At 42.6% G+C, this 23,942-nt stretch overlaps 1 protein-coding gene across 1 annotated transcript in view; it reads right to left on the reverse strand.

The window, feature by feature from the left end:
• Positions 1-12,656, reverse strand: part of LOC311057048 (uncharacterized protein) — a 17,963-nt gene extending 5,307 nt beyond the window's left edge. Inside the window, exons 1-3 of the mRNA XM_084073936.1 lie at positions 12,440-12,656; positions 11,972-12,105; positions 5,531-5,680 (exon numbers count right to left, since the gene is read on the reverse strand). Coding sequence (XP_083930062.1) covers positions 5,531-5,680; positions 11,972-12,105; positions 12,440-12,471 — 316 coding nt within the window. The 5' untranslated portion in view covers positions 12,472-12,656. The remainder of the gene's footprint in view (positions 1-5,530; positions 5,681-11,971; positions 12,106-12,439) is intronic.
• Positions 12,657-23,942: the final 11,286 nt, after the last annotated feature.

Consider the following 23,942-nt stretch of genomic DNA (forward strand, 5'->3'; position numbering starts at 1 on the left):
TGGACCCCAGAGAGGAGGGAGAGAGAGAAAGCGCATGGAATGCTGTGTTCTGCAGACAAGTAGCCTACATCAAATTTTGGGGGTCCTTGGCATGACAAGGACTTTACTTTATTTAGTAAGACATGAGAACAGCAGTACATGGAAGTACAAATTCGCAATACAAGGTCTACTAAACTGGAAGACTCATTAAGCACTGAGCTTGTTTAAGATGAGATCCCCATGCACACAAATCATGATGACAAAGGAGGCATGTATAAGATAGAGGCCTATACTTCTTTTTTCAAACAGATCAGAATGAATAAATCAACATTTTAGTGTCAGTTGGAACCCAGTAAAATGTACTGGGTTAATTTATTGAAATCAAGTAGCCTGCCATATACTGTGTGAAATAAACAGTGCGGCTGTTTTCATAGACCTGGTTTCTGATTTGTCTCGCAGAATCTGGCAACACTGCTCCACATTGGCTTAGACAGGTCATGTGACAAGTCTAAGCCAAAGGGGAGCCACTAGCAGTGTTGCTTATTCTCTCGCAGAATCTGGCAACGCTGCTCAGCGCGTCTGCAGCTATACAGTCTATCTATGGTCTGCAGAGGTGTAAAGTAGGGTAGTTACTTTACACCTCTGCAGACGCGCTGAGCAGCGTTAAGTAGCCTACATTTACTCAAGTACTTTACTTAAATGTTGTCTTATATATTACTCTGTGTCACAGACAGTGATTTGAACCGACGGCAGGCGTATATAGTAGCCATAGAGGCGAGTCTTCAGACTTCTATTAGAAGGGAGGTTTTTCCATTGAATAGAGGTCACTATTAGAGGATTTAGCCTACTCACAACGCCTCATAGTGCTAGGCATTGTGCGGTTGTAGATCGGCTATTTTTGGCATAGAGTGTAGAGAGAAAAAAGAGCAGACCACGTAAAAAAAAAAGACATATATATATATATGGAGAGAGAGAGAGAGAGATATGTTTCATAATATCATAATATATAGGCTATCTGACAAGTAACTAGTAACTAAAGTTTTCAAATAATTGTAGTGGAGTACTATATTTGCCTCTGAGATGTAGTGGAGTAGAAGTAAAAGTATTGGAAATACTCAAGTAAAGTACAAATACCTCAAAAGAGTACTTAAGTACATTACTTAAGTAAATGAGTTAAATTCCAGCTGTCTTTATTGTTATTATTATCATTATTAATATTACTATTATTGTTAATATTATTGTTATCATTAAATAGCATAATATTATTATCAATAATAATAATGGCATAATAATAATAATAATAATAATAATAATTAATAATAATAATAATATATATTAATAATAAAATAGCATGATGGGGGGTCCGTTTTTCAATAGCATAATAACAATGATAACGATAATAATAATAATAATAATAATAATAATAATAATAATAATAATAATAATAAGGGTAATAATAATAATAATATTAATAATGATAATAAGGGTAATAATAACTAGAAAAAGTGCTCCTTGGAGCACAACTCTCCGCTGTTGGGAATGTTGGGAATGTTCTATCTGTATAAGTGTCCTATCCGTCCTGTCTGTATAAGTGTCCTATCCCTCCTGTCTGTATAAGTGTCCTATCCGTCCTGTCTATGTAAGTGTCCTATCCGTCCTGTCTGTGTAAGTGTCCTATCCGTCCTGTCTGTGTAAGTGTCCTATCCAATTGTTACAGTATCCGCCATTTCTCAACCATTTCGTGATTGTTCCTGTCTTACCTCACTCTTACCAGACTTGTGTTGGGAATGTTGGGAATGTTCTAATTCTTATGTTCTAACTGTCCTATCCATCCTGTCTGTATAAGTGTCCGATCCGTCCTGTCTGTATAAGTGTCCTATCCGTCTGTATAAGTGTCCTATCCGTCCTGTCTATGTAAGTGTCCTATCCCTCCTGTCTGTGTAAGTGTCCTATCCCTCCTGTCTGTATAAGTGTCCTATCCGTATACTGTAAGTGTCCTATCCGTCCTGTCTGTATACTGTAAGTGTCCTATCCGTCCTGTCTGTGTAAGTGTCATATCCCTCCTGTCTATGTAAGTGTCCTATCCGTCCTGTCTGTGTAAGTGTTCTATCCGTCCTGTCTGTATAAGTGTTCTATCCGTCCTGTCTGTATAAGTGTCCTATCCGTCCTGTCTGTATAAGTGTCCTATCCGTCCTGTCTGTGTACTGTAAGTGTCCTATCCGTCTGTGTAAGTGTCATATCCCTCCTGTCTATATAAGTGTCCTATCTGTCCTATCTGCCAATTATGTATCAGCCATGCAGCCATTTCGTGATGGTTCCTGTCTTACCTCACTTTGACAGTGGCACAGACACTGTCAAAGTGATGCCATGTATTTATACAGTATTTCACCGTATTGTCACGTGTCACGTGAGGCTTGACCAATCGGTGTGTCATATTTAGAAAGTGAAAACAATACTCTCCTGCGGAGAGTAATAATAATTAATAATAATAATATATATTAAAAAACATACTCTCTTGCCATGCCTTTCGGCCTGGCGGAGACAATAATAAAATAGGATGATGGGGGGGTTCGTTTTTCTAAGTGGGGATGTTTCTAAGTGGGGGTGTTTCTAAGTGGGGGTTCTTCTAAGTGGGGGTGTTTCTAAGTGGGGGTGTTTCTAAGTGGGGGTGTTTCTAAGTGGGGGTCTGTCCCCGCATGGGTTACTGATCTCTCTTTTCAGAGCATGGCAACTGCAGACAAAAATTTTGGGATCGAGTTTTGGGCCAGCCGGGCTTCGAGGAGCCCTGGCTAGAAGTTAACTGATTATTACCAGTGATTACTTTTCTATGTAGTATTGTTGACAGTATTGTGTGCAGAAATCTTCAAGGTCACAACGCACGTGCACCAAACAGACTACTCTCCAGTGACAATGAAATCTAAATTAGTCTCTCGGCCTCCTCATCGTTTCACTATGTTTGTAGTCTTTATTTTAACATTTAGTGGTGACACTGACAGAGTGACCCACCTTAAACTCAACCTGCTGCATCCGAGCATTGACATTTGCGTTCATGTGTAAATGTGTTTGTTCTGTGAGAATCCTGCCTGGATGCAAGGTAGCAATGAAATGTTAAGGAATTGAGGAATTTAATTGATTTGGGCTTTCTGTCAATCAATAAGTGGAATGAATTTGGTGAATGAATCGCTGACAGTCACAGTGCCGAGAGTGGATATACACAGAGGCACTGTTTTTTGACATTGGTAAAATGGGGGGTCTAAACTCATCATTTTAAAAAGTGGAGTGGGATGTGTACCACCACTAATGGCTCAGATTCCCATCATTGCTATTCCATGATTCAATGATTTAAAGTCGATACAGAAACTACTTAGCCAAAATATGCTATCTGTCTGAAATGTATAGAAAAAATCACACCCTGTGTGAAGTGAGTGGTGCCTTTGATGAGCCCCGTATTGGTATTGATGTTGTCATCAATGTTTGTTTATTGGACAGACATACAGACATACATACGGACACACGGACAAAGTCAGATATAGGAGTGGTTGGCACCACTCAAAAATATTATTATGGATATAAATAGTAAACTCAATGATTCACTGGCGAAAGCATGTACATTATATTTGACCATATACAGTATGGACAAACTCACACCAAGCATTTATAGATAGATGAAGTGTAGTGATATGGAACACAGCGTGAAGTAATTATATCGTTTTAACATAAATAAATTATTTGCAACGCAACACGATTTTAGAGTCACACTAGAAGTAGCAGTTGATGTTTACATATCGATATAGTTGGATCGTTGGAATTAAAATTGATGCAGTTACTGTATCGTTACACCCCTAATTATTATAGGCTCTTTTTTTGGGTGGTGGGTTACAGACCTTTTTGATGCAGTAGATCTTCCCTGTGTATCATCTTCAAAACGTGTCCCATGACCTCCACTTTGTTATTGACGTAGACATGATTCATCAGATCCAAGGTTTCAGTCCTGGTAGCGTCCTTCAGGCGGTGGTCTTTTATCGGCACGAAGCCTGTATCCCCAAGTGAAAAAATAATGTATTTTTTTTGTGCTAAAGTATACTTTTAGCACAAAAAGTATGACTCCTGGATGTTATCTAACTATATAAATGGCGAGCGACTTCCGCACCCTAGGTGCGACACCCCACAGCTCTGTTATCGAATAAACAACGCACCGCCAGACCACATGTCGCCAACTGACTCGCCACGGCGGCCGCGCTGAATTTACGCGTCGCGTAGGGGACATCTCATTGCTCACTACACCTTTTCCACCGCGCAACATAATTAATTCTACTCACCAAATGTCGGACAAAACGGAAGGGGAGGCAGCTTCGTACCGTTTACCGTGCACACCACCGACACCGCACGGCGACGGGTTTCGCCGAAACAACACGAGCGGCCGCCATTGCACTCTGCCCATGTCCTCCACAACAGCACACACACAGCTCCTTTGCTTCAACCCCCCCCCCCTTCTTACGTACCTCCTTTGTTCCACCCAGGCCGTTACTTTCACTTCACTCATGTCTCGATCACAATATGTCCGTCCTTCACGTGCCATGTTCATCCCAAACACAAAAACAAACAGCCACAGCCAGTCGGCCACAGCACAGCACGCTGCCCAGGCTAATGTGGTAAACAAACCTGCCTAGCTTCATGACACCACAGGACTCGACAGTGATGTCATCATTATGCAACCCGGAAGTACAAATACCAAGGATAGGTCAGTGATGTCAGTCGGGTTGCCAAGTTTGCTGCCAGGTTTTAAAAAACAAGCGACAGAAACAAGCAAACCGTGCATGAAAAAAAAAAAACTGCCGAAGGGGTCCGCCATGTTCCAGGGGGGTCCCCGGGGGTCCCAACACTCACAGGGGTCGGCGGACCACCAGGGGGTCCGCGGACCACCAAAGTAACAATCACTATTAACATTTTTTTTTTTTTTTTCTTTTTCCTTTTGGACACTTTTACTCCGGCCATTTGGGTACCCCAATATACACGCACCCACGCTGGGCCCCGTGCGCGGCTGGGGTTGAGGGGGGCGTGTATAGAAAAAATCACACCCTGTGTGAAGTGAGTGGTGCCTTTGATGAGCCCCGTATTGGTATTGATGTTGTCATCAATGTTTGTTTATTGGACAGACATACAGACATACATACGGACACACGGACAAAGTCAGATATAGGAGTGGTTGGCACCACTCAAAAATATTATTATGGATATAAATAGTAAACTCAATGATTCACTGGCGAAAGCATGTACATTATATTTGACCATATACAGTATGGACAAACTCACACCAAGCATTTATAGATAGATGAAGTGTAGTGATATGGAACACAGCGTGAAGTAATTATATCGTTTTAACATAAATAAATTATTTGCAACGCAACACGATTTTAGAGTCACACTAGAAGTAGCAGTTGATGTTTACATATCGATATAGTTGGATCGTTGGAATTAAAATTGATGCAGTTACTGTATCGTTACACCCCTAATTATTATAGGCTCTTTTTTTGGGTGGTGGGTTACAGACCTTTTTGATGCAGTAGATCTTCCCTGTGTATCATCTTCAAAACGTGTCCCATGACCTCCGCTTTGTTATTGACGTAGACATGATTCATCAGATCCAAGGTTTCAGTCCTGGTAGCGTCCTTCAGGCGGTGGTCTTTTATCGGCACGAAGCCTGTATCCCCAAGTGAAAAAATAATGTATTTTTTTTGTGCTAAAGTATACTTTTAGCACAAAAAGTAGGACTCCTGGATGTTATCTAACTATATAAATGGCGAGCGACTTCCGCACCCTAGGTGCGACACCCCACAGCTCTGTTATCGAATAAACAACGCACCGCCAGACCACATGTCGCCAACTGACTCGCCACGGCGGCCGCGCTGAATTTACGCGTCGCGTAGGGGACATCTCATTGCTCACTACACCTTTTCCACCGCGCAACATAATTAATTCTACTCACCAAATGTCGGACAAAACGGAAGGGGAGGCAGCTTCGTACCGTTTACCGTGCACACCACCGACACCGCACGGCGACGGGTTTCGCCGAAACAACACGAGCGGCCGCCATTGCACTCTGCCCATGTCCTCCACAACAGCACACACACAGCTCCTTTGCTTCAACCCCCCCCCCCTTCTTACGTACCTCCTTTGTTCCACCCAGGCCGTTACTTTCACTTCACTCATGTCTCGATCACAATATGTCCGTCCTTCACGTGCCATGTTCATCCCAAACACAAAAACAAACAGCCACAGCCAGTCGGCCACAGCACAGCACGCTGCCCAGGCTAATGTGGTAAACAAACCTGCCTAGCTTCATGACACCACAGGACTCGACAGTGATGTCATCATTATGCAACCCGGAAGTACAAATACCAAGGATAGGTCAGTGATGTCAGTCGGGTTGCCAAGTTTGCTGCCAGGTTTTAAAAAACAAGCGACAGAAACAAGCAAACCGTGCATGAAAAAAAAAAAAACTGCCGAAGGGGTCCGCCATGTTCCAGGGGGGTCCCCGGGGGTCCCAACACTCACAGGGGTCGGCGGACCACCAGGGGGTCCGCGGACCACCAAAGTAACAATCACTATTAACATTTTTTTTTCTTTTTTTTTTTCCTTTTGGACACTTTTACTCCGGCCATTTGGGTACCCCAATATACACGCACCCACGCTGGGCCCCGTGCGCGGCTGGGGTTGAGGGGGGCGTAGCCCCCCGAAACTCTAGTTAGTAATATACTTCTTAACATTATACTTGTAATATACTTGTTTTAAAGTACATTCAATATATTTTTTTACAAAGCACATTAGTAAACTTAAAAAGAAATGTGCTAAATTACAAATTAATTCATGTTAGTATTTAATGTGCTTTGTAGAAATATAAATTGAATGCACTTTAAAACAAGTATATTACAAGTATAATGTTAAGAAGTATATTACTAACTAGAGTTTCGGGGGGCTACGCCCCCCTCAACCCCAGCCGCGCACGGGGCCCAGCGTGGGCGCGTGTATATTGGGGTACCGAAATTGCCGGAGTGAAACTGTCCAAAAGGAAAAAAATAATAATAATAAAAATTGGGGAAAAATGTTAATATTTATTTTTAACTTGGTGGTCCGCGGACCCCCTGGTGGTCCGCCGACCCCCTGTGAGTGTTGGGACCCCGGGGACCCCCCTGGAACATGGCGGACCCCTTCGGCTGTTTTTTTTTTTTCATGCACGGTTTGCTTGTTTCTGTCGCTTGTTTTTGAAAACCTGGCATGAACGTGGCAACCCGACTGACATCACTGACGTATCCTTGGTATTTGTACTTCCGGGTTGCATAATGATGACATCACTGTCGAGTCCTTTGGTGTCATGAACCTAGGCTGGTTTGTTTACCAGATTTGGCAGCGTGCTATGGTGCTGTACTGTGGCCGTCGCCGTGTGTTTGTGTGTTTGGGGTGTGCATGGCACGTGAAGGATGGACATATTGTGATGGAGACATGAGTGAAGTGAAAGTAACGGCCTGTGTGGAACAAAGGAGGTACGTAAGAAGGGGGGGGGGGGTTTGAAGCGAAGGAGCTGCGTGTGTGTTGTTGTGGAGGAGATGGGCAGAGTTCAATGGCGGCCGCTCGTGTTGTTTCGGCTCTGTTCGGCTCAAGCCGTCGCCGTTCGGTGTCGGTGGTGTGCACGGTTAACGGTACGAAAGTGATTCACCTTCCGTTTTGTCCGAAATGTGGTGAGTGTAATAAATTATGTGGCGACGTGGAAACAGTGAAGTGAGCAATGATAGGTGCCCTACGCCACCCGTAAATTGTGAAAGTCGGCCGTGGCTACTGTTTTCGCGACATGTCCTATGGCGCCGTTGTGTTTACTCGATTACAGAGCTGTGGCTATAGCATCAGCGGCGCGCGGAAGTAACTTGTCGTTTATATAATTAGATAGCATCCAGGAACATATTCAAAATAGTATACTTAAAAAGTAAACTAAAGCAAACTTTAAGTATAATGTTTTTTCAGTATATTTTTTTCAGCCTTACTATAAATGCACTGAAGAGAAGTGTACTTTTAGGAAGTAGTACTTAAGTGAAACTTCAATAAAATAGATATTAACATACTTACAATAAGATATACTTGAACTTATTAGTGTGGTTGCCATAACAGGGCAACCAGACTATAGTAGGCTACTCTATACTCTTTATTAGTGTGGTTCCCCTATAGGGCAACCAGACTATTGTTATTGATACACTTTCTTTCATGTTCTTCTAGATAAACAATACTTTGCCGCGCATCTCCTCCCACAGTTTATTTTTCCCAATTTAGTGCCATATATCAAAATGACCGGCTTCACCGGGAATCGTGTGCTTGTATTTTGCTAAGAGATTGGTTGCATAGTTTTATTGATATTGATTTATTAGTGCATTAAATTTCCCCATCCACTTTAATGGAAAAGTGGAAAAAAAAAATTCAAGTATTTTTTTCTCAGAAACCGTAAAAGCTAGAATTACCAGATTTTGAGGGAAGGTTCATAGTTTATTGCAAAATTATTGAAACAAATATTACACCATTCGGCCTCATGGTGGCGCTATAACAGCCCACTTTACCTTTTGGCCTATAACTCTTGAACCGTAGGTCGTAAAATCAAAATTTCTTTTCCCCTATATTCCTTGGGTCATTACGCAACTTTCCATATAGGCCACGCCCATTTGCGTCAGGATAGATTTTTTGATATTGATTTATTAGTGCATTAAATTTCCCCATCCACTTTAATGGGAATTGCAAAAACTCCCATTCAAGTATTTTTTTTATCAGAAACCGTAAGAGCTACAGTTACCACATTTGGAGGGGAGGTTCATAATTTAGTCCAAAATTATTAGAAAAATAATTACACCAATCCTTGGGTCCCAACGCATCTCCCCATATAGGCCACGCCTATTTGCGTCAGGATAGATTTTCCGCCATTTTGAATTTTCTTCAAAACACACTTTTTGCTCCTTTTCCTATTTTTTTTTCTCCAAATCTCACAAAAATCGGTACACGTGATCTATGGACCCCTGCGATCAACATATCCAAACGGCATTATGATAGTCCTTACCGTTCTTCCGTAAATTGTTTCCAAAGTTAGCGGGAGGGACCCGTTTTACCAAAAATGTCAAAAATCACGAACAAAACGTCCAATCGATCCCAAATTTGAATCACACGTCGAGGGTGATTTACTCAACGAGTCCCCAAAAGCATTTCCACTTTGACCCATAGGGGGCGCCACGAATGCGCAAAATGTCACCGTTTGATGCAAAAACATGATTTTTGGAGGGGTCAGTCCCTTCAAAATGAAACACAAGTGATCTCAGGAGTGACGTGACAATGTAATTGGCGCAGTCTCCGACGGTATTCCTCCCGGCGTATTACTCGAGTCCCGACCAGCGTCGGCGCAACCACACTTTGCAATTGCCAATTGCGACGCGTCTAGTTAGTGTGGTTGCCCTAACAGGGCAACCAGACTATTGTACTCTATACATTTTATTTCACCTGATAAACTTTTTTTCGATTCGCTACTCCTCCCACAGTTTATTTTTCCCAATTTTGTGCCATATGTCAAAATGACCGGCTTCACCGGGAATCGTGTGCTTGTATTTTGCTAAGAGATTGGCTGCATAGTTTTATTGATATTGATTTATTAGTGCATTAAATTTCCCCATCCACTTTAATGGAAAAGTGAAAAAACTCAAATTCTAGTATTTTTATCTCAGAAATCGTAAGAGCTAGAGTTACCAGATTTGGAGGGGAGGTTCATAATTTAGTCCGAAATTATTCAAAAAATAAGTACACCATTCGGCCACATGGTGGCGCTATAACAGTCCACTTTACGTTTTGGCCTATAACTCTTGAACCGTAGGTCGTAAAATCAAAATTTCCTTTTCCCTGGATTCCTTGGGTCATTACGCAACTCCCTATATAGGCCACGCCCATTTGCGTCAGGATAAATTTTCCACCATTTTGAATTTTCTTCAAAACACTTTTTGCTCCTTTTCCTACAATTTTTTTCCAAATCTCACGAAAATCGGTACACGTGATCTATGGACCCATGCGATAAACCTATCCAAACGCCATTTTGATAGTCCTTACCGTTCGTCCGTAATTGTGTTCCAAAATTAGTGGGAGGAGCCCGTTTTACCAAAAATGCCAAAAATCACGAACGAAACGTCCGATCGATCCCAAATTTGAATCACATGTCGAGGGTGGTTTACTCAACAAATCCCCTAAAGAATTTCCACTTTGATCCATAGGGGGTGCCACAAATGCGCAAAATGTCACCGTTTGATGCAAAAACATGATTTTTGGGGGGATCAATCCTCTTAAAATGAAACGCAAATGATCTCAGGTGTGACGTGACAATGTAATTGGCGCAGCCTCCGACGGTATTCCTCCCGGCGTATTCCTCGAGTCCCGACGCGTCTAGTTTTAAATAGTTTTTGTGAAAAGTATACTTTTAATAAGCATATGATAGTATATCTTAAAGAGGTGGTGCCATGGTTTTGCACTTTTTCTGTTTTTCATGTGTCTATGAGGTTGATAGAACTTCATTAAGGCCCCCGCTGGTGGTTTTATGGTGTTTCATGTCTTCTCTGACTATTTGGAGTTTTTTCCTGGAGGCTGAAACCTTGAGAGTCAAACGTGCCAATCCAAAAACAGGAGCATAGTGACATCACAGAGCCCCCAAAAAACATACCCTCCCCCTCATTATCATAACACAACAGGTGTGGGCATGAGGAGGAGGAGGGACTAGGACAGGTGGGTGGTGCTAAGGTGGTGGAGGAGGTGCTAAGGTGAGAACCAGGCATACTTAATGAACTGGAGGCGTGTCCACATAAAAACATTTGTTTTAACAATTTCTGTACACTTTTTTTTTTTGAAAAAAAATCCTTACATAATAATAATACCTTATGATCAGGTTTTAGGGTTGAAAAATATCATGGCACTCCATCTTTAAAATAAATGCATATTGAGGATAATCTACTATAAATATACTGTAAAAGCACTTATACTATAATAATTTAAAATATATTAACATTAAATGTACTTAAGTTAAACAAACATTAAACATTATATGAATACATTTTTGAAAAGCACGTTTTTATTTAATTAAATATACGTATGCTTTAATTACAAATATACTTACAGTATCTGAAGTACATTTTTGCTGATGTAAAGTATACTATCATTACATTTATGGTGGCTAGAGGACGTCCATTTCCCAGCATGCGCCCCAGTGTATGCTGGGAAATGTGTGTTATTGTTCCTATTTGTGTTATTATTTGAATATGGGAATGCGTAGTGGGGTTATGCTATGGGTCCTTGAGTTTAGTGTTTTGTTGTGGTGCTATTTGGTGATTGATGGTATTTTATGTAATTTGTTAGTAAGAGTATAAATGTCTGTTTGTTTGGTCAGTCTCTCTCCCCTTTTCCCATCCTTGCATATAACGTGAGTGTGTTGTTGATGGTTGCACCAACCGAGTGTTGTCATGGCTCTTACAGACAACTAAACCTCAAGCCTCCACGTTACATTGCTCTTCCATTTGTGTAGGTTAATTTTGAAAAAATATTACATTTCATTTTTCAGAAGTATATTGAATATATTCATTTGTACTTTTTTATAAAATTCAATTTAAATGATGTTGTTTGGAAACATATATACTTATAGTATCTGAAGTACAGTTTTGCTGATGTCATTAAAGTGTACTATCATTCAATTTATAGTGTATTACCAATACATATCAAGTACTAAATAATTAGTATTTTTTTTTTTGGGGGGGGGGGGGGTACATACAAGTATATTAAAGATATGTTTTAGCATATTTTTAGTTCAACTTTTAATATACTAAGTACTACTTAAGTCTTTCCAAAATAAGACAATTTAAATGTAATTTATAAAAAGTACAAAAAGAGTATATCAAGTATACTTCTGAAAAATATATTTAGTATATTATTTTTTCACTTGGGGCAGGCTGCTTTAGCCGCCACTTGAAGTTGGTGAAGTCATTGTTGTCCAGCTCCTCCAGAGTTTGCAACATCCATTCCTCAGATTTCTCCACGATTCCTGATTCCGGGTTCATGCTCTTAATGTTGCGGCTGTGAAGAGCACAAGCAGTGGTTGAAGTGATGTAGCCACACCAGAAATACATTTTGTTTTACATTACTAGGCCTATATTACGTGGGTGTAAAAACATATATAAATCTATCTACATATAGATTAATGGTATTAAAGATGGCATTCAATTCCATTCACATTTGCACTTGTGTGCGCAGACACCTTCTGCTCTTGTTACACATTCTAGTAATTTATTATGATTATGATGATGATGATGATGATGATGATGATGATGATGATGATTGCTATAATTATCATTGTTATTATTTCCTCCATTGTTTTTAAAGGTTTGAAAGATACTTTCTTTCTACTCACTTGTCAGAAGAAGATTCCGTAACAAAGTCCATGTTACACTCTGCCCCAGATTGTAGAAAGATGGCAAACAAAGTCCATATGATGCAAAAACAAGTGTTTTATTGGCCCTTCGACATGCAAAATGTGTATATGGCAAAAACGGAAAAAGAAGAAAAAAGTTAAAGACGAACGCTTTGCACACAGGTCTGCACAGCACCACAGCCCTTCACTGGCTAGGCAGTGTCAGAACCCTTCATTTAAAGGCTAGGCCACTCCCACTGGACCATACCAAAATCCGCTCAAAGTCGGCTCAATTTAGGAAAATATTGAGCAATATTGTTGATTTCATTGATTCATTTCAATGACTTCCATGACATCTCTATACAGTCAGTATAGGACAGGGTGAAACTGAACCACAGCCAACAGTGTTATGAGACAGAGAAGATGCAAAATAGCTATTTATCCGTAGGTGAAAACTAATTATATGTTGTGAGAAGTCTGTTGGGACAAAGACACATTTTATTTATAGCATGTTTACATGTCACCAACCATCACAGTGTTAAGGAATGTGAAACCGGTTGATACTTGTGCGATATTGTTGTTTACAGACAAGTAGCACCAACCATGACAGCAGGGGCGGCGTTTTTTTGTGCGCACTACTGGGGGCGCAACCAGGGACGCATGCACGCGTTACTGTGCAGGTGTTGTCATAGAAATGTATAAAGTAAACATTTTAAGAACAAACCAATGTATAATTATATTGCCTTCCCCCAGTCTGTGTGACTCCACCCTGCTTCTTGAGACTAGGTTGGCACCTGAACTTAAGTAATGCAAACGATGTGTATTGAGACTGTCTGTTCTCGCTGTCTTCTCGTGTCATGTGTTAATGAAACTCTCTCATACTTTGGAAACTGAATTCTTGTCTGTCTCATTATTATTGTGTTATGAGTGCCCCATCCAGATTCTGCTTTCACAGTGTGTACAGTACGTGTTTTGACATCATAAGCAGGTGAAGACAATTAGCAGCAGTACAATGTGCATCATCAGTCCCCAACCAGGCAGTTTTCAGGTGGTATTTTATCACGTGATATCAGGTGGTATCCCTAAAAAAATATATACATACTAGAGATGCGCGGATCGCGGTTTTAGCCGCGGTTGCCGCAGTTAACCGCGGTTTGGGTGGATTTGGGTCAATCAAATATAATTATGAATTAATATCGGATAAACCGCGGGTAAAATATTGCGGTAAATAAATTAATTACATCTAATATATCTATCCATAAAATAGCTAAATCTCTGCGTGCTTGTGTCTGTGTGAGTGTGTAGAGCTGAAGGACAGCCTCTGTGCGATGCGATCACAAAATGCATTGATTTGGCCTATGGAATCTCGGTGCGTCTTTTTTCTTTTTTTTAAACCGGTGCTGCGCTGAACATCGCAGCAGAGCAGTGCGCTCTGTATGTTGGATGCCGCATCTATGTTGGATGCCTGTATGTTGGATGCCGCACGGAGTCTGTATGTTGAGCGCAGCAGACCAGTGCGCTCTGTATGTTCAGCGCAGCACCGGTTTAAAAAAAGAAAAGACGCACCGACATTCCATAGGCTAAATCAATGCATTTTGTGATCGCATCGCACGGCACAACTAATACTAAAACTAACGGGGAATACCAGAAATTAATAATATTTTGACATATGGGAAAAACGGTTGGTGCGGATATTTAAATTGGATAATATAATTATTGCGGTTGGATAACGGGCGGATAATTAATTTGTACATGCGGATTCGGGTGACGTGAGAGGCCATCCGCGCATCTCTAATACATACAATCTATCTATATATACAATTTGAATCCTGCGCCATGTCGGTTGTCCGTATGCGACACCAGTGTGACGGTGTGACGTAATCTGACATCACGATGACAACGCCAGTGTGACGTAATCTCACGACAGCATGACATCACATGACATCACATCCTACCTATAAATTCTAGGATGCCGTCAGATCGCACCAGTTCGACGGCTTCCATAGTGATAAATAGTAATAATCTATACAAGGAACTCTCTCCACCACAAGAACTCTCTCCACCACAATGACGACAACTTCACCAAAGCCACAACGGCTGGAGATACAACGGCAGACATGGCGCACTGCAAAGTGAACGACGCGTCACGCTAGACGTTCGGGCCGCGTAGCGGCCCGAACTTCTAGTATATATACAATTTGAATCCTGCGCCATGTCGGTTGTCAGTATGTACGAACGTTGTATGTGGCCAGTGTGACGTCATATGACATCACGGTCGTGACATCACGATGAGACACGCCAGTGTGACGTAATCTCACGACAGCATGACATCACATCCTACCTATAAATAGGTAGGATGCACCAGTTCGACGGCTTCCATCCTCAACACAACCCACGCCGACGACCCTTTACACAAATAAACTGCTAACTTCATCTCCTGCGATTTCAACTATCTTTTCACATTGTACACCACTGCACACTCCCCACAGGTCTGCCATACCAGGTCTGAGTAATCACAAAGTGGGTTTTGGTCATTGGAGAGGTGATGCACGTCACCTCTTTCTGAAGTGGGTACTTTCAAAGCCTGCCGTGGATTTAGGAGAGCACAAAACTCTCTCTCACACTGTGAGGTGCCTGTAAGGTGGCACTGCAAAGTGAACGACGCGTCACGCTAGACGTTCGGGCCGCGTAGCGGCCCGAACTTCTAGTATTATACATTATTACAAAAAATCTAAATCTTTGTATGTGTGTGAACCATGGGTACACTCTAAAAAACAAAAAAACAACAACAACACAGGTGTGGCTTTCACATCATGTTCCAAACCAGCTGTCTGGTTTGCAGTAGAAATTGTGTGTGCACACGCACCTGAGTCTGTTGGATGGAAAAACTAACACAGAGACAAAGACTTTCTCCAATACTCACAATTAAGACTACTTGTGTAGTTGGTTGAATGTGAAGAACATAATCCTCCTCTACTTACATCAAATTGAATAGTTAAGAGGGGAAGAGCTGGAAATGTTAAAGAAGCAGACAGACAGACATAAGCATTTTAAACTAGATATACCATATATTATGTAGGTTTCATATTGTACAGTAATTTTATGAATATATTTATACTATCTCATTTTGTATACGTTCAGCTTGTAAATCCCTATGTAGAGCTTGATGGCTGTTGATGATAAAGAGCTTGATGACTATTAAAAACATGTTACGCTTTATTTCAGGAGAGACAGGAAACAGAAGGGTGGAGGCTTGCAAGGAAGGGTCAGATTCAAACCCGGGGCCTCACAAGGAGCATACGGTCTGTTTACTAACTGGCTGAGCCACTAAGCACCCAGAAGTATCCAGATTTAGATAGCAGAATATAGATAGCATGTTGGTTAGACATGTTCATGGTTTATCACCTAAGAGCCTACACTCTCTGCACTCTATTTATGTGATTATATACTTCTTCATTGACTAGTTTTGACTTACTCTGCTTACTCAGATTTCGTACTTGCAAGTCGCTCTGAATACTGTCTAGTACTGTAAATGTAAATAAAGATGAGAATGGTAGAGGTTAAGAAAAGTAAGTACGATTATTAACTAATCTTCCTGCATTAACTATGAGTGACCACACCCACAAAGGTTTAAGGGCAGAAAACAAATGAAAGAGGGAGTTGAGGGAACATTGTCCTCAATTGTCATATCCAATAAAGCATGCCAAACTGACTTAACTGAGTTAAACGCAGACAGGGAGATCAGGTTGAACTGGTCCCTGGGTATATTGTGTTGTGCTGTGTCAACTGTCATATCCAATACAGCATGCAAAACTGACTTAAATGAATTAAACGCAGACAGGGAGACCAGGTTGAACTGGTCTCTGGTTGTGTTGTGTTGTGTTGTGTTGTGTTGTGTTGTGTTGTGAGATGTGGCTGCCTGTGTGGTTCTATAAACACACCATATATACCTAAAAAGCAGCACGCAACTGTCAAATCAAGGGCTGCAAGCTGGTTCACACCTGTTGTGTCTTGGGGCGTTTTCTTGGTATGGAAGATGGGAGGGGGTATGAGGTGGTAGTGGGGATGTTGCGGTTGGCCACTCACACGTTAAGTGCTGAAACTGGCATGGAGTGTTTATCTTGTTTTGGCGAAGCATGACTGTGGGCAAGTGCAATACTTTTAGTGTAATGTGTCTAATTGCAATATTATTAATTTGAAATACACTTATGCACATGCAATATCGTTGCTGTCGGGCAGAAACCTCCTATCTCCATATTCTAACTGTTAGTGTTTTTTATCATAAATTAACGCCCTACTTTATAGTATAGCATCGCACAAAATAATCAAATGTAGCAGATCCACAAACTTGAAACGCGTCACGAAACGACTTTTTGAGCTACTTTGTTTTAGGTTTCCACCCGACAGAGACAATATATAATGTGAGGGTTTTGAATGTTTTATGCTTACACTAAACTGTACTGACTATCTCTGTTCCACCTACTATATATAGTTCCAGGTGGGACCATGAGATAGTTTGTCTGAGGGGGGCTGTTGCGCAATGAAGCTGTTAAAGATATTGTTTATGTTGCAGTATTACTGTTGGAAAGAAAGATGTACTTACCTGTATTTAGTCAGTGGATAATTGTAATAGACTAGACATGGGAGTCGGGCACTCCATATGGGGATACCAGAGAAGCCTCCTCCTCAGGCCCGTTTTTCTGCGGACAGAGGCTTGATGGCTTATAGTATGATGATGATTATGCGGATTTTCTGGAGAGCCGTTCCTATCTGAAAGCCCCTTCACCCTATTACTGGGGGGAGAGACGTAATTCCCCCTCCCCGTAGCCCGTTCAGTGCCAAACTTGGCATGGCAGTGTCATATGACCCCGCAGAGTGCAGGGCCGAAAGGCATTCGGACGGACCAACGGTTTCAGAGAAGCAAAAAATCACAAATATCTGTATGTAGGCCCGTGGGCCTGAGAAAGAGGCATACATTTACCGTGAGTACGGGAGATCTCTGATTGGCCAAGCCAAACCGATGGCTTCACGGATTGGCGTCACATTTGTGCCGCTAAGCAGGTATAGGTCCCTGATTGGCTAACCCAACCCGTCGGCTCAACTGATTGGCTGAGCTTCGCATAATATTTGTGCCACAAAGCAGTATAAATGGACCGACCTGCATGGTTGGAAGGAATGTAGAAAGAAAGAAAGAGGTATGGTCAAATCGGGGAGACCCGACACCCAAATAACAATTATTAATAATAACACAATAAATAAATGGGGAAAAAAAGTTAGTGCACTGGCCATAATGCTTGAACACCTGTTCAAAACCGACCCCCGTCACATCTCCCCTTCTTTCTGCCCTCGTTTTCCTCTGTGCAATCTCCTATGTAAATATCCAAATAAAATGCAAATAATAAATATATGAAGAAATGAATTATCAAACAAATAATAAAAATCACACCCAGTGTGAAGAGAGTGGTGCCTTTGAAAGTGTAACTGGTTGTATCCTTGTGTTGCAATCAGCAACAATATGTTGTCACGTGACACGTGACAACATATTGTCACGTGTCACGTGAAGCTTGACCAATCAGCCGTGCTCAAACATACGGACGGAGGGACATACGGACAAAGTCAAATGTAGGAGTGGTTGGCACCACTCAAAAACTATTGAATGGGGTGCCTGGCTGGCTCAGCCACTTGCAATGACCATTATGCTCCTTGTGAGGACCTGAGTTCAAATCCGACTCCACAGCACCTCCTTTATCTGATAGAGATGCCGAGTGGTTAGAACCACTATCCAGGGTAGGATACTGGTTTGGCAACTTTGACCATATTTGACACATAACAATTTGATAAGCTAAAATACATTTTCATCTAACAATGACGAGACAATTCTATAACAAGTCTTCAGACAAATGAGCAGGGCAGTCCAGATACACTCCTACTCTGTTGGGAGTTAGAGGGACAGACAGAGGACGGAATTCTCCCTATTGTGACAGACATCGTAACTGTTATGATCAAGCCCAACCTCACATCCAGACTCCACACACACACACACACACACACACACACACACACACACACACACACACACACACACACACACACACACACACACACACACACACACACACGTGATGAGGACTGTTGTTCACTTGTTCCCTAGCTGAACATCTTCCATCCACTCATCAACTTTCGGAACCTTATGTGCCGTCTAAATCTTTCTCTCTATGTCTTCGTTCTGCTCTACAGAGAGAAGCTTTGGTGACAGCTGGAGTCTCTCATCTTGCTTCCTCCTCTTCTCCCTCGTCAGTTCTTCCTGGAGGTAAGACGCATAGCTTGGTGGATTGTACAGTTCTTTCTCCCTCTCGTGCACCATTTCCAGGACCTTTTTTTCTATCGCCGTCGTCTCATTCTTCCTATCTCTGTTCTTCTGCTCTGCAAAGAGAAACTTTGGTGCCAACACTTCCTTTTCTCTAATCGGTTGGCATCTCTCCTTCTCCCGTTTGGTCATATCCTCACTCCTCTCTTCCTTGAAGGCTGCAGCGACTGCCTGGTTGTTCATTTTCTTCTCTTCCACCACTTCCTCCAACAGTTTTTCCATTCTCAGGAATTTGATATCTCCGATCTTCCTCTCGTCCTGCATGTCTCTAATCTTCTCTTCCAATTTCTGGAGCTTGTCCTCTGTTGTCTTCATCTTGTTCTTTGCATCTTCGTTTTTCTGCTCTGCAAAAAGAAACATTTGGGCCAAAGCCTCCTTTTCTCGAAGCAGTTGGAGTCTCTCCTCCTCCCATTTGTTCAAAACTTCAGCCCTCTCTTTCTTGAGGGCTGCAATTACCTGGAAGTTCCTTTTCTCCTCACCTTCCACTTCCCCCAACAGCTTTTCCATTCTCAGCATGGTGATCTCTCCGGCCTTCCTCTCCTCCTCCATGTCTTTAATCATCTCTTCTTGCGAGAGAAGCCTTTCAATCACTTTGTCCTTCATATCCTCCCATGTATTCTTCTCCTTGATCATTTCCTCTATGGCCTTCAGGAACGATTCTTGTGTTTCTTGTCTTTTCTGCACGTAAAAGTAACCGATCTTAAGTGCTGTTGCCGCCGTCGCTGCGACACCAACGCTGAGCACTATGTTAACCATCATGCTTACGTTTGAATTCATCTTCACTGACTATGGGTAATGCGCTACTAATGGGCCGTGGCACGGCTGACACGTTTATTTATATACCCAAACTCTCCTAAGTTGGTGCATTACAGCTGTGTGCTAAGTAGTATATCTTGACAATGTCACGATTGCTATTGCAGAAATAACAACCATTATCCTGAAATATAGCAGGGTGATCTCAGAGTCTGACGTCACGTTTCCACAGATTATTCTAGAGCAGTGGGATCCGGGGACCCCCAGGGTTGCCTAAGGGGGTTCCAAGGGGTCCCAGCAAAATAGTAAGATAATTTAGCAAACTCAGTTCAAACCACTTTAACCATAATGTATACAGTACTATATGAAAATAGTTAAGTTGTGAGCTGGTAGATAGTCCATTTTCCTTTTCTTTTTTTGAATAATCTTGACACAAAATTGAGGCACAAGGCACAATTTTTTTCCAGATAGGGGTCCCACTGTTCTAGACCTAGAGCATCACAGAAGGAGAGCCACACGCCAAATATGATGCAATATCATAACAAACTTTCTGGCTGATTGAATTCATATTGTTTTCAAATTCACATTTTTTTGTGTTTTGTTTTGAGTAAATTTGTAATCTCATCAGATCCAACGTACCTCCAGGCTATGCTGGTCTGACACTGGAGCCTTGTGGAACTCCATATTTGGGCAAGACTGATGTCATCAATATGGTATCATCAATATGACACCAGAGATTCTCTAGTACGGAGGACATCCAATCTTTGTCATTGTGCTCTAAATCACCTGCAATCAATCACATAAACTATTGGTTCTCAATGTCGGGTTAAGGGACCACAAGGAGTCCTAATCCAGAGGCCCTGGTTGTCACCAGGCCAACAATGTGTCGATGTGTGTCCCTGAAAAAGACTCCCCTATACCCCTACAGTAATTGCTCCGTGAGTGCTGTAGAATGGCGCTCACTGCTCCTAGCAGTTATAGGATGGGTAAATGCAGAGGAACATTTTCACATTATATCCAAATAAACAGGGATAAATAAAACACCCCAAGGAGTGGGGACAACATTATTATTAGGGCCCTAGCACTGCACCAGTGTGAAGCCCTATTGTAATTGCAAAGATTATTATTAGATTATTACTATTCCCCCAAATTGATCGCGTTTGTGAAGGCCTAAATGTACTAAATTGCACACACATCACTAGTGTTGAAAAATTGCGAGTTGTTATCGTCTCAAAAATGGGAGTGGCCTAATGGCTCAATACTGCCCCCTACAAACTTTCAATGTTTCAACACTTTCAAAGCCCTAAAATATGGTTTCACCTTCTTATATAAAAATTGGTACACACCTGTATAATGTCCCGACTTACAAAAAGGTCCCTTGGAGCCATAACCTAAACCCAAGAGGAAGCCATCCATTTTCACGGGTCGTACTTTAACGAACTAGGAGGATGGTCAGGGACGGCACATTGGACGTTTAGGCTAGCGCGCTCGGCTGTTAACCGAAAGGATGGTGGTTCGAGCCCACCCAGGGACGCCACAGCGCACGTTTTCCAATAGTAGCCCACATAGTGGCAGGCCAGGACATGCGCCGACAACACTAAACGCCGCATAATCCTGGCACTTGTATGTAGGCTCCCGTGTTTTCAAAATATTTTCTAACAAAAGCCTAAAGCACTTTTGCCTACAGGGCTGTACCTAACTAGACATGAAAAAAGAAAGAAAACTCTTGCAGTCATGCAGCTTGCAGTCTCTGTGGCGCAATTGGCTAGCGCGCTCGGCTGTTAACCGAGAGGATGGTGGTTCGAGCCCACCCAAGGACGGCACAGTGGACGTTTTCCAATAGTGGCCCACATAGTGGCAGGCCAGGAGCATGCGCCGACAGCACTGCACTCGTAGAATGTTTAGGGGTAGGGTTAGCTCTGAGTCTGCAGATTCCTCCTACACCAGCTTTCTGCCACAGCAGAGGTCAACTTGTGCCTGGTGTAATTTCAGAGACAACGCTGCTTCTGTTGTTTGTCTCTCAGGTGCATAGAATCGAGCTACAAAGCTTAGTGAGGTGAGCCTTTAATGATTCAATATGCTTTGTTTTACTCTCTGAATTTAACCAAACTGCTTGCAAACGCTGGCGCTGTGGCTTAGTTGTTTAAAGTGCCTGTCTAGTAAACAGGAGATCCTGGGTTCAACTCCCAGCAGTGCCTTGTAGCCTATCCTTTCATTCATACGATATTATCAGGCATATAGGTAATTTTTTTAATGAAGCGAGGCTCCACCCACTGGCTCATTTAAGGGTGTGGCTCTGTGGCGCAATGGATAGCGCATTGGACTTCTAGGCATGTCAAAAGAGATATTCAAAGGCTGTGGGTTCGAGTCCCACGAGAGTCGCTAGCACTTGTATGTAGGCTCCCGTGTTTTCAAAATATTTTCTCATAAAAGCCTAAAGCACTTTTTCCTACAGGGCTGTACCAAACTAGACCTGAAAAATGAAAAAAACACTTGCAGTCTTGCAGATTGCAGTCTCTGTGGCGCAATTGGCTAGCGCGCTCGGCTGTTAACCGAGAGGATGGTGGTTCGAGCCCACCCAGGGACGCCACAGCGCACGTTTTCCAATAGTAGCCCACATAGTGCCAGGCCAGGACATGCGCCGACAACACTAAACGCCGCATGCTCCTGGCACTTGTATGTAGGCTCCTGTGTTTTCAAAATATTTTCTAACAAAAGCCTAAAGCACTTTTGCCTACAGGGCTGTACCTAACTAGACATGAAAAAAGAAAAAAAACTCTTGCAGTCATGCAGCTTGCAGTCTCTGTGGCGCAATTGGCTAGCGCGCTCGGCTGTTAACCGAGAGGATGGTGGTTCGAGCCCACCCAGGGACGGCACAGTGGACGTTTTCCAATAGTGGCCCACATAGTGGCAGGCTGGGAGCATGCGCCGACAGCACTGCACTCGTAGAATGTTTAGGGGTAGGGTTAGCTCTGAGTCTGTAGATTCCTCCTACACCAGCTTTCTGCCACAGCAGAGGTCAACTTGTGCCTGGTGTAATTTCAGAGACAACGCAGCTTCTTTTGTTTGTGTCTCAGGTGCATAGAATCGAGCTACAAAGCTTAGTGAGGTGAGCCTTTAATGATTCAATATAATTTGTTTTACTCTCTGAATTTAACCAAACTGCTTGCAAACGCTGGCGCTGTGGCTTAGTTGGTTAAAGTGCCTGTCTAGTAAACAGAAGATCCTGGGTTCAACTCCCAGCAGTGCCTTGTAGCCTATCCTTTCGTTCATACAATATTATCAGGCATATAGGTAATTTTTTAATGAAGCGAGGCTCCACCCACTTGCACCTTTAAGGGTGTGGCTCTGTGGCGCAATGGATAGTGCATTGGACTTCTAGGCATGTCGAAAGAGATACTCAAAGGCTGTGGGTTCGAGTCCCACCAGAGTCGCTAGCACTTGTATGTAGGCTCCCGTCTTTTCAAAATATTTTCTCATAAAAGCCTAAAGCACTTTTTCCTACAGGGCTGTACCAAACTAGACATGAAAAATGAAAAACACTTGCAGTCTTGCAGATTGCAGTCTCTGTGGTGCAATTGGCTAGCGCGCTCGGCTGTTAACCGAGAGGATGGTGGTTCGAGCCCACCCAGGGACGGGACGACACAGTGCACGTTTTCCAATAGTAGCCCACATAGTGGCAGGCCAGGACATGCGCCGACAACACTAAACGCCGCATGCTCCTGGCACTTGTATGTAGGCTCCCGTCTTTTCAAAATATTTTCTAACAAAAGCCTAAAGCACTTTTGCCTACAGGGCTGTACCTAACTAGACATGAAAAAAGAAAGAAAACTCTTGCAGTCATGCAGCTTGCAGTCTCTGTGGCGCAATTGGCTAGCGCGCTCGGCTGTTAACCGAGAGGATGTTGGTTCGAGCCCACCCAAGGACGGCACAGTGGACGTTTTCCAATAGTGGCCCACATAGTGGCAGGCCAGGAGCATGCGCTGACAGCACTGCACTCGTAGAATGTTTAGGGGTAGGGTTAGCTCTGAGTCTGCAGATTCCTCCTACACCAGCTTTCTGCCACAGCAGAGGTCAACTAGCCTGGCTCCAGCCCGTGAATCGCTAGCCACGGCCATTAGAAAAATATGTTCAGGCGATTCTGGTCTGGTGACGCTCTCATAGGAGGTCTCAGCCTCGGTTGAAAATCTGATCGACGAATCGGGATCGGGATATTCCAGTACGAACCAATCGCCAAAGAGTCTTTGAACAAAAAAACTTTGGCCACGCCCCCATCTCAGCAACCGGCTGCATTGAGAGGGCTTTCAGACTGAATAATGGAGTGAAACGAAATGAAAATTCAGGCTGAGTGTCAGGCTAGAGGTCAACTTGTGCCTGGTGTAA

The sequence above is a fragment of the Gymnoscopelus microlampas genome (assembly GCF_963454915.1).
Source record: "Gymnoscopelus microlampas genome assembly, chromosome: 12".
NCBI classification, from domain to species: Eukaryota; Metazoa; Chordata; class Actinopteri; order Myctophiformes; family Myctophidae; genus Gymnoscopelus; species Gymnoscopelus microlampas.